This window comes from Vipera ursinii (assembly GCF_947247035.1).
Source record: "Vipera ursinii genome assembly, chromosome: 2".
In the NCBI taxonomy this organism is placed as follows: Eukaryota; Metazoa; Chordata; class Lepidosauria; order Squamata; family Viperidae; genus Vipera; species Vipera ursinii.
In genome coordinates, this window is record NC_139513.1 from 138,158,432 (window position 1) to 138,174,820 (window position 16,389).

The 16,389-nt window shown below is 38.5% G+C and overlaps 1 protein-coding gene across 1 annotated transcript in view; it reads right to left on the reverse strand.

Moving 5' to 3' along the window:
• The window catches only part of ACVR1B (activin A receptor type 1B), a 44,065-nt gene extending 32,952 nt beyond the window's left edge, over positions 1-11,113 (reverse strand). The window contains exon 1 of the mRNA XM_083351415.1: positions 10,887-11,113. Coding sequence (XP_083207541.1) covers positions 10,887-10,998 — 112 coding nt within the window. The 5' untranslated portion in view covers positions 10,999-11,113. The remainder of the gene's footprint in view (positions 1-10,886) is intronic.
• Positions 11,114-16,389: the final 5,276 nt, after the last annotated feature.

Consider the following 16,389-nt stretch of genomic DNA (forward strand, 5'->3'; position numbering starts at 1 on the left):
AGCTTGTGCATAGATGGCTATAATGCACTCTCTAGGGACTGTCTTTAAAACTGCTTGGAAACTTTAGTTAGCACAGAAGGCAGCAGCAGATGACTTAATCTGGGTGACACCTATACAAGAGGCACCAGACGGTAAGCATCAGCTATCATGACCTATATGCTCTATTTGGCTTTCAGTCTGTCCTTCCTTCCTTTTGCAACGCATGTAATCCTCTTTGTGTACTGTATGCCACAAAGATTTGTTGAGGATTCCCTCCTCGTATGAAGTTGGAGAGTTAGGTTCAGAAATAAGCCCTACAACTGGTCCCCTCTATTTTCATCTTTCGGGAAGCAATTAAGACAGTGCAACTTTGTTGCATCTTTGGTACATAAAAGGTGATATGTTGGAACTGAGTGCTTTGTTGTTTGGGTTTAAGTGAGCTTTTATTAGTTATGCTGTATTCCTTTTATTATTATTACCTTGAATTTTAGGAACTGTATTAGTGAGCTGCTAAGAATCTCTGATTATTGTGGCATACAATATTTGGTAAATAAATGAACAGTAATATAGTATTTATTGCAAGAAGGTTTAGAAGTAACTTGCATTGTAAAAGTGAGATGTAACAACTTTAAATTCACATTGTTTTTGCATTGGAACAATTTTTAAGGTGTGAGACATAGGTCAAATATACAGAAAGCTAATTCAAGAATGCAAAGCACAGCTATGAAGAATTCCTGTCCCCAGCATTTTGAATTCATGATCTTTTACTACCAAATGTTAAGGTAACGGAAATGGTGCCTACTACATTATTAAATCATATGGATGACAGTTCATAGTTCATTTTTGTATGAATGGACTATGTAAGCTTTCTAATTCAAAAACATTGAATTCTTTATATTTTTCCTATCGAACCATTTATATAATAAAAATGTTATTTAATTGTGTCCAATCCTTGAGACTGCCTGGACAATCCCTGAGGTTTCTTGCCAAGTTTTTCCGGAAGTGATTTGCCACTGCCTCCTTCCTAGGCTGAGAGAAAGTGATTGGCCAAGGTCACCCAGTTGGATTTGTGCCTAACTTATGGTCTCCTGGTTTCTAACCTGATGCCTTAATCACTATTCCAAACTAACATATTTTGCTATCGGCAAATGACGCTGTCTAACTAACTGTAGTAAATCTCAGAAGACAAACAATGCTGGCCATACTTGGATCAGACTTCTTGTAAAGTTGTTTGGGAATTTGAAAAACATATTGACTGGAGGAAAGTAATGGCAAACCACTTACAAAACATATTCCAAAAGCTGCATGGACACAATAATTAAGAGTCAAATCAGACTTGAAAATATCTTTCAGATTATGGTTAATTCTGCAAATTTCATTACAAAAAAATTATCAGCTTAAATACCGCTTAGCAAAGTTTAGAAATATTTTAGAAAAGAGATTAAGTATTTCCTAATATTTTGTTTTAAATTATATATAAAATGTGAATGTGTGAAAAAAAATCACATTTGGAAATAAATCAAGAAAAAGGGTAGACTAACATGAAACAATAGAAAGGCTAAGAGATGCAAAAACCTGGTTTCTGGATGTCCATGAATATACCGTACTTAAGAATCAAAAGCCGTAGAAACTACTGATTTTAACAGTACTGCAGATTCAGACTACAGAAGTGTTTCTTCCAAGGAAGAGCAATAAAACCTAAGCTGTTCCTTTTAACTAGAAATAGTACAACCTTAATTATTTCCTAATGGCTTTATCGTTAGTGACCAAGAAAACTATCCTAATCTAGATTTAATTCTGTAAATATGGTGAGGCACCAATGCAACTCGAAGTACCGCTAATAATTAGCTAGAGCTTTGTCCAGTAGCCAATGACTGGGAAACAGTATACATTTATCAGTTCTGAAAAATTTAGTGTACAATTTGGAGGAAAAAAACATCATCATAGTCCACATATTAGGGGTAGGTCATTTATAATTAACCACTGCATCCACAAGAAGTGGAAAAAAACCCCAGCCTCTTAGTAATAAAATGAATGACAAGATATTTATACTAGAAATATGGATAACCTTCCTATTATAATTCTATAGGTAGGATTGATAAAAAATAGTAGCCTTTTCCTATTATTTTCATCTTACTTTTCTTCAGAATAAAAATTATGTTATCCGGATGCCAAATTAAAACAATACAATTCTTGTCTGCGTTCCCCAATTTTGCTTTTTCTCTGTCCTTTCCTTCTTTTCCCCCTAATTTATTTTTAAATTTTTTTATACAGGTAGTCCTCAACTTAAAATAGTTCATTTAGTAACCAAAGTTACAACAGCACTGAAAAAGTGACTTCTGTTTTTCACACAACAGTTGCAGCATCTCCACGGTCAAAATTCAGACGCTTGGCAACTGATTCATACTTATGACAGTTGCAGTGTCCCAGGGACATCTGACCTTCTGTTAAGCAAAGTCAATGGGGAAGACAGATTCACCTAACAATCATGATACTAACTTAATAACTGCAGTGGTTCACTTAACAACTGTGGCAAGAAAGATTGTAAAATGGGGCAAAGTTTACTTAACAAATGATTCACTTAGCAATAGAAATATTGAGCTCAATTGTGGTCGTAATTCGACTACCTGTAAACTTTCTAGAGCAGTCTTCCCATAACCTGATGATCCCCAACCACCATGAACTCCACTTCCAACAGTTAACATGCATAGAACGTACCACAGAATAGAAAGTTTGCTCTGTATTCCAAACCCATTTCTGAAGTATATTTGCCTACCACAATATATCTGGATCTTTAAAAGAAAGCAAGATGTAAAGCCTCCACAGAAGATAAGTGCATGAATTGAGCTTCTCTGCTGTAAGAAGTACTCATAAGGATAATGAAAGCACCATCTGTCACTCAGGAAGAAGGATCAATGATGGTGTGGTTGCTCCAAAACCTTTTCCCATTTCCTTCCTCCTGCACTATGTCTATTAGAATCTGAAGTTGTGCAAGTATGTATCCGAACTGTCAGCCCAAATGTTGGAGGTGTGGTTGTGAAGATGCAACGTATTTTCATATATGGTGGACTTGTAAAAAGGTTAAAGCTTTTTGGATTAAAATTTGGTGGAATATGCAAAAAATATTCAAGAAAAGGATAAAGTTTTGTCCGCAATTGTTTTTACTGGGCATTATTACAGATACTGCTGTTGTAGACACTAAGTTGATGTTGAATTTAATTACGGCAGCGAGACTTTTAGTAGCGCAATATTGGAAGAAGGAAGAACTGCCGACTATAGAAGAATGGACTTTAAAAGTTTCCAATTTGGCGGAAATGGCAAAGATCTCAGCGTATTTGAAAGACCAGTCGCAACAGAGATATATTGTGGAGTGGAGAAGATGGACTGATTACATTCAGAATAAATATGGGACTAAAAAGTTTCACCTAGCATTTGAATAAGTATTGGATTTATGTGATATATAAATTACTTGTAGTTATTTCAATAAGAGTTAAAGTGCGATAGAATTTAATATTTTATTGTTGTTTGCATATGGTAGATTATGATTGTTTGTATTTTTATACCCTGTATTTAGCTCTGGGAAGTCGGGGAGGGGGGAGGGGGAGGGGAGGGAGGAGTCGGGGAGGCTTGGGGAGAGGGAAGGGGGTTGGGAAGGGTTTTGTCTTTTAAAAAATGTACTGTAAAACTTTTCAATAAAAAAAAGAATCTGAAGTTGTGGACAGATACCATCTTATCTTCTAATTTCTGTACAACTATCTTAGGCATTTAACAAATGCTAACTACGGTAATATATATTCCAAACTGGCAATGTAACGAGATTCCTTCCTTTGTCTACAACATATTGTACTGGCAATCTAAAGAAGCAATCAGCTAAATCGGTTTCAACCCTTCTGGAAGAAGTGATGACCAGCAAAAACCAGTTAAAAAAGCGTTGGGACAATTCTGGCATTTCAGTTCTAGGTAGCAACTGAGAATGAATCTTTTTGCCTCATTAAAACCAAACTAGCAGACTCCCTATTATTTCCAGCTTGGAGAACGTTCATAAATCAACAGGCATGTATGAGGCAAGTATATATTTTTTTAAACAAAATGATTCAGACTGCAGCTGAGGTTGTCTGAGCAAGTCCAACATTAAAAAAAATCCCTACACAAATGCAAAATTCAAAAAATACCTTTTTCTAGCAGTTAAATAGAGGGTGGAGGTAGATGTCTTCAGTATATAATCTAATATAATTAAATAAAAGAAAATTTCTGGTTGGACACCATAAGAGCTCACTGATTAAGATCTTTATCTACACCTCTGATAAGATGCACTGGAAATAAGGTGCAAGACAAGCTTGTTGTGAATTGTATTTATATCTGTTTGGCATGCTTATGTCTGACATTCTGCTGCAAGTCAGACCCAACCCCTGAAGAAGCTGTTTAAACAAGCTTAATATTAAGCTTCAGAGACTCAGAACGAAAGCTTTGTTCTTGTACAAGAGATCTACAAGGTATGCATTTTTGCTGAAATGAACTGACACTGTACTTTAATCACAGACAGAACGCCAACTTGTTATGACACAAATTTGGGTGGGGAAATAAAGGCCATACTCACCTTTGTTTTTCTCTTTATTTTTTCAATAAACAAGTGCTTTTTATCGATACATTTAAAACCATAACCATGTCCAGTAAAAAAACAGTGTCTGGGTTACATTAATTTTTAAAATACCATAGAAATATGGTAAAAATCAATAAACATATTCAGCAAGAGTATGCAAAAGAAATCAATAGTTTAAAATTAAAGCATCGAATGCCTAAAATCAGCTACAAAGCATTGTGGAATACCTGGATAAGATACCATTAACAATACCAAACATACATCCATATTTCTGCCTAATAAGCCTTTTTCAGGAGTGGAATTTCAGTTATCACAGAATACACTTTTTCTGGTTGCCAAGTATTAAGCTTCAGATAGCAAGAGGACCTTAAAAACTTTCATATTCTTCCAGGTCCAAGATTTAGTAATGCTACTATGACTGGGAGCTATAACAAATTTAAAGAAATAATATAAGTTGGTGTCAATCAGAATACATATCTTCTGCTTTCTAATTCTTGATAAACACAAATACAACTGAGAATAAAGTACCACTATGTTTAAAAAGGCTTACCCACAATTAATTGGTATAAGGTTGCAGCTTTAGGGGTCTTTAAAATGACTCCTGAAGGTTCAAATAAACAGAAATAGGTTTCATTTAAGAGCAGGTACATCTATTCAGCTCCTCTCCACAGACCTCCACTGTCACATCTCCTCCTAATTAGACTTGTCCAGCTGTATGAAACAAGTGAACCACAGCTTGCTATAATGTATCTATCCATTTGAGTAACTCCAGGCATCTTCATTTTAAGTCTATATAATTTGTCTACTGAAATATTACTTTTGTATTTTGGCTGTTCTTTAAGTATTTGCCTGTTAATATTTAAGCAACATTCTAAGCTATTAACTGCATCTGGCATCAAATCTCCAATAAAAGCTCATGAGAGGAAATCAAGTTAAATGCAGCCCACTCAACATTTATATTACAGAGTTAAAACATTCTGTGATTAAAGCTTATAAATATGAAGGACTTAGCACTACCCAATTTCTATAAAGCCAGAACTGAGAATAGTGGGACACTTAAAGCAAAATCATACCCTTTCAATCTATGTTCTGAATACTTCTGAATCGTAGAGTTATATGCACCTGTTAAATTTCAGAGCTAACACTGTGAATTATTATCTTGAAATAATTTTTAGATTTCTCCTTTTGAAATTTAAAGCCAATGTACAAACAGATTAAGGGCAGGTTTATATTGTGCAAAGTTCCATACAATATTCCTAATCGTATTTTTTAAAATGAAAAGCATCTATTGGAATCTAAAATAAGTAGAAATAGGACTCCTACGCACGTGCGCCTGCACGCGCGCGTGCTCACACACCCACAGTCAGAAGAAAGTATAATACAGAACATTGTTAAAATATTATTTCCTTTTCTATATATCTATGGAGATTCTCAGTCATCCAGGTCATAGTTGTTCCAAAGGTGCTTTTTCAAGAGGCAACTGGACTTCCTTTTTTTTCTTTGAAGATATTCGTTTCTCATCCAAAAGCTGAAGGAACTTCTTGGATGAGAAGCAAAACATCTTCAAAGAAAAACAGTTGCCTCTTGAAAAAAACAACTTTGGGATTCCTTTTCTATACATATTCTGTCTACTATAATTTATTTTGTTATAAATAGAAAAATGTTATACCAATGTGCATGCACATTTCCCTGGCATGTTTTTTCTTATCTACAACTCTATAACATTTCTTGTTTCGCAGATTCTACGCTTCATATCAAAAATACTTTGATTACATATTTGTGGATAAGTAAAAATTTTAGGTTCCAAAATGCAAAGCAAATCTCAGGGGTGTCTTATCTGTGGACCATAGCTCAGATTTTTAAAGCCCATCACAGCCTTAAAATAATGTAATTTTGTAAATGATGATGCAAGTTTGTAGTTTCCTGCCTATCATTGTGGTCAAAAAATCAAGACTCAGCTTATATGAGTGAAACTTACTTCATGGTATTTCAGTTGAAATTCTGGGGATTGGCTTATCTGTAGATGGTCTTATTCACAATTACATACATAAATAATCTTTTGGATGATTAAATCATTTTCTTTAAAATAAATTTTACCAAGTATTCTAAGCTTAGCAACAGGTATTGCAATCAGTTCTTGATTCTCAGGAATATATTCCAATTTTATTGCTCCTTATTCCCAGCAGTTTATTTATTTATTTATTTATTTATTTATTTATTTATTTAATTTATATACCGCCCTTCTCCTGAAGGACTCAGGGCGGTGTACAGGGCAATAAAATAAGAATACATTAAATAATTTTAAAACCCAAATCCATCAGGCCAGGCTGGCTTGTTCGAATAAGTTTTTAGATCACGCCGGAAGGAGCGAAGGTCGGGGGCCATCCGGAGTTCAGCTATAGGGCTGACTGTATGACTATAGGGCTGCCAACTCAGTTTTCATTGCCTTCCAATAGGCTTCTTTTAACGAGCCTCATAGAAGGTATCCCTTTATTATCTGCCTTCTTGAAATGTGAGAGTTGAGAACCAACTTTGATAATAAACCCACTTGATTTGTGCAGAGGTAATCAAATTCCGCACTGACGGTCCCTGAATATTGTATGATGTTTTAATTGAGGTCACTTGCAAAAGCAGTTTCCTACCAAAGCCTTCATTCACAATAGGACAGACTGCCCAGTTGCCAGAACGGGGAAATAGAATTGTATCTGTCACGCTGAATTACTGTTGTTTTTAAAGTATCAAAATTGCCTTTTGGGACAGTGCACTTAGCCTCCATTTAAATAGCATCTTTCTTGGAAAGTAATAAAGCATAAATTATGTTGTATTCAAAACAATCTGAGCTATGTACATCCATGTTCTAAGAATTACTAAGATTTCAAATATAATATAAAACATTTTAATGTTTTAAGAAATGAGTAGATTTTTCATCATAAAGCTTCCTCAATCATATGATGAGGAAACATCACGTGAAATCAAACCGAGGAAACATCAATGTGAACTATATTTTGTACATAAAGATAGTTCAAATTTACATTTTTAAAAACCCTTACATATCCATTGCAATTAGAACGAGCTTAAAAACTGCCCTTCTCTGCAAGGAACAAAAAGCACATTGTGCCTGTAAACAGGCAACTGGAAAAATAAGCTTTCACAGTTCTTGCTGTTTGCAATACAGCCTGTATATAACTTTCACTTACTGATACCTTTCACCTGTAACTGGGCAGAATTAGTTCCTTCCTTGATCTCATTCACTGATAAATACATCTTTTTGCATAGTTTTACGTGCCTGCATAGTCATTATAGAAACACATGCACACTTTATCAAGAAACATTATAAAAATAAGCAGCAGCATTTCCTGGAAATAGTAATCATCTACCCAAACAAAGCCATCAAAAAATAATCAAGTCAATTTCCCCATTCCTGTTTATTTTTCTGAACAAGCATAAATTACAAGGAAATCAATATAAGCTTTTCAGAGTCTGAAATATCAAAGACAAAGCTTCTTCATCTGCATGAGGATTTTCATAGTCAGTTATTTAACTATAGAAAAAGTAAAGGTAAAGGTTCCCCCGCACATGTGTGCTAGTCGTTTCCAACTCTAGGGGCCGGTGCTCATCTCCGTTTCAAAGCCAAAGAACCAGCGTTTGTCCGAGGACGTCTCCCTGGTCATGTGGCTGGCATGACTAGACACCAAAGGCGCACGGAACACTGTTACCTTCCCACCGGAGTGGTCCCTATTTTTCTACATGCATTTTTACGTGCTTTCGAACTGCTAGGTGGGCAGAAGCTGGGACGAGTAACAGGCGCTCACTCTGTTACGCGGCACTCGGGATTCAACCCGCCAAACTGCCGAACTTCTGATCGACAAGCTCAGCGTCCTAACCCACTGAGCCACCGTGTCCCTTATTTAACTATAAATACACCCACAATTTTCTAAAATTCACTTTCACCTGAGGTTGGCCACGTAAGTCTGTAATTAAGGTTAAACATTATTAAAAATTATTTTATATGCTATCTAAAACAATTGAGTATCTTAGCTTACTTCTTCTTAGAAAGAACATTCACTAGCATCTCTGGCCATTCTTGCAGGCAGCTACTGAAGGAATTAAGTACTATAAATTAAAAAAAAGAAAAAAAGTATCTTCCATGCTAGATAGCTATGACTCCTGTTGTCTGATTACGACTATCCTATAGTCTAAATTTATTACATCATATATTCTTATAACTTTTAACCTATTTCAAAAAAATATTTACTGGTAATTCATCTTTAAGAGACAAGGTAGCATAATACTAATTTGTTTACAAAGCTCACAAGGACTGCCACCCATATTAAATATTTCAGGATGAAATCCTAAACATTCTATGGCTAATTGAATTTGTATCTGTTATACCAGAGGTCCTCAACCCCGTCCGGGGACCGGCACCAGGCCATGGCATGCCAGAAACCGGTCTGCACAAAGATGCAAAAGCATGCAAAAGCGGTTCAGCTTAAAAGTATATTTCTACAACACCCAGTCAGATGCCCATAGAAAATATAAATGCAATACTTCCCATATAGTCTCAGTACATGGTAAAGAACGTATCAGTTTTATACCTTTAAATTTATAGCCACAATGACTAACAGAAATTTCTTATTCCTCCCCCCCCCCCACCACCAATGAATAAACCTATCCAAATTGCTGGTTCTCATTTTGCACAGTGTGGGGTAGCATTATTATTTTTTTTGGTCTGGACTGAAACTTCCATCCTCAGCTTCCTTGATAATCCCAGCATGTCCATTGTCCATGAGAGTGTATTTTCTCCTCATTCATTTTTTTATACTCCACATATAAATCAAGTTTACTTTTGTTACTGGAAAATTGGTTAAAGGCTTTGATTCATTATACGCATTCCCCAAAATAAAATCATTGCAGCGTACATTAGACTTCAGATTATCTTCCATGCAAAGATTAACTGTACCTAAACTTAAATTATTTTAAATGACTATGTGTGCACTCAGATCATAAGTTTGGTCATCCATGCTACCAGGGAGAAAAAAATTGAAGATTAATATAGACTAACTCATTACAAATTGACCAAGTAATTTGAACGTATTGAAGCAGTCAATCAGGTTACCATATGGCAAAACTCACCAAGTTTAACACAGGTTTTTAACATATCAGAAACAGGACTGCCTTTTTATAATGGATTCTAGCCATTCACTTTTCTTAATTCTGCTTGCCAGTTGTCTAAAAGAAGTATCTATAGATAACAAGATATCTCATCAAAAGCTTTAGTATATAGTATGTCCTCTAAGGCAACATCCTATACTTTTCTTTTGAAATATATTAATAAAGAAGTCTGCAAACACAAAATTAAGTTTTGATTGGTTGCTAATTTGAGGATGCTTTTTTTTGAGCCAGCAAAGAGGAATCTTCAGTCATTAAGCTTGACAGGCTTTTGGGGGAACACAAGCTCCGCTGGCTTATAGCCAATTTAAAAAGGTTTAGAATTCAAATCTAACACCATCTTTCTAGTACCATGTTGCCATTTACTGAGAGTTTGGGGGGGTGGGTTGGTTTTTTTTTTAAAATTCAATGCTATGGTACCCATTGAAGGGTGTGTGTTTTTTAACTGCTAATCCCAAAATGCGATCCGCAACAGTTCCTGAAAACAATGAGTCTCATTGGCTTTGCAGCCATGTGACCTCCATCCACCCCGTCGAAAGCATCACAGACACAGAATTCAAGACCACGGAAAAGATCAAAGCAAAACCCGTCTCAGCTTCAAAATAAAACAAAAGCAAAAAACAACAACAACCACACATTCTGATGGGTGTCCTGCCAAAGCAGATTGAACGCCACCCATAATTACCGGAATACTCCCTTACTCCAGCCTCTCCTCCCCCACACCTCCATCATCTTATCCGCCATACCTTCCCCATTCCCTGCATGCACCTCGCTACCTCAAGCCCGCGCGGGCCCTGTATGTACCTCAGCCCCAAGCCCCCCCCCCCCGCAGCTGCACCCCAAGCGACCCTGTGGGGAAAGGCTTCAGGAAAGCGGGGGTGGGGGAGAGAGAGAGAGAGAGAGGTGACTTCCTCATCCCCCTCCGACTCTCGCTTGACTCGGGCTCCCCCTCACCCGCCCCCAGTCCCAGGAGGCCATGGCGGCACCTTCACCCTCCCGCAGACCGCCACACCTGCGGGAAGGTGCCCCCAAGGTTCCCGCTCGGAAGGGGGCTCCCCGCCCTCCCACGCCCAGCCCGGCGCCGAAGCGCCCGCCGCCATGTTGGCTCGGGCTCCGTTTCCTCCTCGCCCACGCTCACCTTGGGCCCCCCGTTGGCCCCCGAGCACCAGCGCCAGCAGCGCCAGCCCAACGGGCGGGGGGAGGGCGCGGAGAGCAGCAGCAGCAGCAGCACGAGCCAGCCCCCCCGCCATGGCAACGGCTTCGCGGCGACGGCAGCGCCGGAGGCAAAGAGAGAGAGAGAGAGAGAGAGAGCTCCGCAGTCGCCCTGCCTCACGCGGGCTCCGAGGAGACGCGAATAACAACGGCGGCGGCAAAGGCAGCGCGAGACGAATTAGACATCAGGAGAGAGCGAGAGCGCGCGCGCTCTAACAGAGGACAAGTCAGCCGGTTTTTTAAAGGGGAGGTGGCACTGGGGCTTTTAAAGGAGAGGAGGGAGGGAAGCGAAGCGCAATGGTAAATTAATCCTCCGACAGTAAATCCGTGGCGGTGTACAAAAGAAGAGAGGGAGGCGTGCCCAGGGCAGGAGGAAGGCGGCTACAGGGTTTTTGGGTGCGAGCCCGGAGATCATCGCTTTACCTTTCAGGACACGGGGGTTGAAAGTGTGCGTGTGTATACCGGGGGTGTGTGTGGGTGGAATCTAGGGAAGTGACCTCCCTGAAGCGCCTCGTGTAAGGAGGGCTTGGAAGACGTGAAGTCGGAGCTGGTGTCTCGGGCACAGATTTGGAAGCCATCCGAGGGACGAGACGGAGAACCTTTTATGATTAACAACACGATTAGGCTCACATCCGATACGTTTTAACGAAGTAAATTTCGCACGATTGGTTGGCGATGATTAAACGCTTTCTTATGCCCACAGACACAGCTGCATTGGGGCAGCTCGGTTTAAAAAGCATGTTGCTCTAATAATGGCTGTGAGAAATACACGGGAACGTTGGGTGTGATTGAGCTTTCAGATTTCTCCAGCAAATATATTAAGCCGACGTTGGATGGATGATTTCTTTGGATTTCTCTAGGGGGAAAAAAGAGATAAATTCTAATATTTTTTCAAAGGCTGAATAGTCAGTCCTTTTGTAGTGGCCAAGCACTGCTATCAAAAATGCCCCTCCTCCAAGGATTTTCCTCATGACTCTTGAGATATAATAAAAGTATGGGAAGTCAGGTGGTAATCCCCCCCCCCCATGATTGCATAAAGAGAGATATTCATGCACAACTTAGCCACTTCATAACTCTTAAGTGTAAGACCACCGCAGTCCAAGAAAATCTCAAATTCTTTTCTCACTTGAAATAATTTCTAAAGCCAGTTCATCAAATCATTGAGGGATGATAAAAAAGTAGGCTTATTTAGTTATCTAGTGTTATATGTTTGGGGTTTTTTTGCTAGAGTTGTGCCATAACATTAATTAAATAATTGCAGGTACAACTACAATTGCAAATACTTCTGAACTCTTACTTGGTGCACGAGGAGCAATCACCAATGCATTTCAGACAGATAGCTCCCCAACTTCTGTCTGGATACCTCCAATGGCAGCAGTGCTTACTGTCAGGAAATTCCTAAGCTATAATTTCAGCTCACTGGTTCCCATCCTGCCCTCTGGAGCAAAAAAAAAAATGCCGCTCTCTTTCTTCTTGTGACAACCATTTAGTTGTCTGATGACTGATAGTGTCTGTCTGCCCCCCCCCCAATTTCTGTTCCAGACATACCTGGTTTCTTAATGATTCTTCATAGGACTTGGTTTCCAACCACCTCACCATCTTGGTGCCCCTTTTTTGAACTTGTGGTAGTTTCCCAATGTGGTGCCCAAAACTGGACACAGTATTCAATGTGGAACCTGACCAATGCTGAGTAGAGTGGGACAGTGATTACTTATGAATGAAAAATTAATGTGTTTCTGTTAATACATCACAATATAGCATTTGCATGTTTAGCAGCTGTATTACATGGCTGGCTCCTGTTCAACTTGTAGTTTACTAAAACACCCAGATCTTTCTTACATGTATTATTGTTTACTTATCCTGTTCTTGTGCCTTTCATTTTTTAAATATATATTTTACCTTGCAAGATTTCATCTCTTCATTTTGGCCTACTGTTAAAGCCTGTCTTTTAGAGTCTTCTGTTTCTCTAGCTGTTGTTCATAGTTTTGTGTCATCTGCATATTTGATCATTGTCCCCTCACCTTTTTCATTCAAGTCATTAATAAAACTGTAAACAGCCCAGGTTAGAGCACTATGGAACTCCACTGAGTACCATTCCCATTATGCATCCTTGCTTATTCACATGTACAAATTGTTACTATGTGGCATATGACTAAAAAACGTGGTGAGGCATGTGTGAAGAACTTTGTGTTTTGGATCAGGAAATATTGAAATAGTGAAATATTGCACGCCCCAGACAGGGATCAGGAAATAGTGAAATAATGCACATCTTGAATAGGAAAATGTCAACCAAATATTGTAACATCCAGCGAACGTATTTATTATTATATTTGATAGATGATTTGGTTCTGCTTTATGGTTACATGTTAAATTCAGCAACAGAGAAAAAAAATGTGTTTGCTTATGGAAATAGGCTGGGATCACACATGAAACTGAGCCATAAAGTTCATTTGTTTTTGTGGAGTCCTTAGTGCTTCTTTGAGCTTGGTTGTGTGCTTGCAAATGTTTAATTACCTGACTAGATAATATCATCAGTGTTAGTGAGTGTGGAGCTTGTTCCTTGTTTAATGCAATGTCTGAAAGCAAACAACCAAGCTTTGAGAGCACCAAGGACTCCACAGTTCAACCCTGAGTTACATATATTCTCTTCTGTTGGAATTATTTGTTAAGTCTAATGAATGAATTCAGCCACTGTAGTTTATTTACTAAGCAATTGTTAAAGTAAACCACAGTTTTAGCATGGTATATAGACCCCACCGTAAAATATCAGGCTGTTGTTACATTGGGGGGGAAAAACAATACAATATATGTGTAATTTTTACAAAAATAGGTAGTTTATCATATGTTTAAATGTATCCAAGATAGAATGTAATCGTTGTTTCTATGTTAACTGATATGTTAATTGATAAAGACACTATCTGTGTAAGTTTTCTTACCATTAAATTATGGGCTTGAAAATGATTTCATTTCAAATAAAATTAGAATGGCCAGTGTTGAGTGGGATTCAGAAGCCAGTGGTTTAGTGCTTCATGAACAAGTTGATGGCGTGTAAAATGCAGACAGTATGACATTGGATATGCCTAAGTCTGAAGAGCTATTTTCAGATACTCAACATTTGAACTGAACAGGGAGTTGTGCTAAATTCAGAGAGCTCTTTGGTTTTTGAGTCCTTTCAAGCCGTATTGATGGCTCCCCAAAAAACGCACATATCCATACAGATTAACGCTGAAAATACATTTGCTCTGTTTGAGACGTGGAGTTCCACGTTGCCTTTTATCCCCGTATATTCTGCTGTTGCTGGTCCCTTGGGAAGCAGATGTGCTGTTGGAGCAGTTGCCTTCTAGAAAATCCCTATCTTAAATTCTTTCTGAAAGCTCAGCTCATGATTCACTTGTGGAATTTGTAGTCTGCGTGCATTTGGACAGAGCTCCAAAGCTTAAGTCAAGAGAGCCTGTCTAGCTGTAAGACTCCTGCCAGGAGAGATTCTGAGATTGCAGACCTGGGAAGTCTGAAAAAGAAGCATGCTATGTGAAGAAAGACCAGAGAATTTGGGGAAAATATTTCAAATAATCACATCGACCGTGTATCTCATACTCTCCCCTCCAACTTTTTTTTTTAGAAAAGCAGTCACATAGTTCTGAAATAGTGAGGAGTCAAGTTAGACTGTTCACATATTTTGTCATTTCAGTGTTCGCTTATTATATAAACTGCATATGGGTTCATATAGCACATGGATCCAAAAGAAAACAAATCACAGTGTGCCTTAGCTTGAAGTTTAAGCAGAGGCACTACGCAAGGCTGGCCTTTCAAACAAATATGTGCTGATGTCAGAGGATCCCAAATCCCTCCCCCCAAAACTTTTCATATAGACTTATCCTGGTTTAAGATTTCCAAATTAATATGTGGAGAAATTACTTTTTTTTGCCTGTTCAATCCAGACTTCCCTGTTTAAGACCTAGTTCCTTCAGAAGAACAAGCAAGTTGAGAAAGAATCCAACATCCTGCCTTGTTGGTTGTGATTTCTCACCTCTGGTTTGTATTTGATATAATTCTGGAGCAGAGGGGGAAATCATCATCATTATCATCATTTTAGCCATTTTAGTCTATCCACTGCAGGTTGAAGGCCTCTTCTGCATGTTTCCAACCAATACAGTCCTGAGCTTTCTTTTGCCAATTGGGCCCACAATACTTGCTGATGTCGTCCATTCATCTTGTTTTAGGTCTCTTTCGCGGACACTTTTCATCAAGTGGGATCCATTCTATGACTGCCTTGGACCACCTGCCTTCTGTTCTTCTGGGTGTGTGACCCGGCCATTTCCACTGCAATTCCTTTTACTCTCTTGACGATATCATATACTTTAGTTTGTTCTCTAATCCATGTGCAGAGGGGGAAATAAGATGGAAAATTGGGAGCTATTGCTCCTTCAGTCGACACAAGAAGGAACATGAGAGCCATTGAGGACTGCAAATTGGGTTCTGGATCAGTAGAATTTGGAGAAGTTTGACATCATTGCAAATCCTAAGCGTATCTAATTGTATATATTGCTTGTTCTGCTGTGTTGGAAAAAAAAGTGACCTCAGTTAGGAAAACATTTAACAGAAAATGGAGCCTAGTACTGATGTGTCTATAGGTCCCCCTGAATGATCTAGTAGGATAGTAAGTCAGTCTCCAGGATCATTATTGCCAAGGATGACTCTGGAGTTCAAGTGGGCACCACTTTAGCACTCTTAATACAAATGTTGAGTGCCAGCCAAAAGATAAGTCGAGGTAACAATTTTGGGAGCAACCATCATACAAAAAGTCATTTTGTAAATAGACCAATGACATATATTCAAAATGTGGCAACAAGCTTCCACAAGATCAAAAGCTACTAGACAGATACTCGTGAACAACTCCCAAATACACTTTCCAACTGCACTTTTTATCCATAAGTGTCTACTTAGCTTATGGGGACTGTAGTAAATAGACCTGTAAAGGACTGTCTCAAACAGTAATATTACTTTAGTGATCGGATTTAATCATCTTCCGTCTCAGTTTCTGTTTGAGAAACTTGATAGAGAAAATTTCTAACTTACATTGTAGAGGAGCTTTTCCCAACAATTACCTGCAGAATTTCCAATTGTAAGCGCAGGCATAGTCTAATGTTTCTGGATTGCTCCAGTTTGGGGATGACACTTTTAGAAGATAGTTGTTGCTAGTATACATGTGGTTTTGCATACAGTGATGTGACTCTGAGAACTGAGAGGTGTCAATTTCCACTCTGGATACCAGTATGTAGTCTTCACCTCTTAGTATTTCCAACACTAGCCATGCTGCCTGGGTATTCTGGGAGTTGCAGGCTGCCCAGGCTTGGAAGGCAACTTGGCAAATGTATTTAGTCTGGGAATAATTTGGAGCTTCTCAGACCAGTGTATTTATGTATTTTATT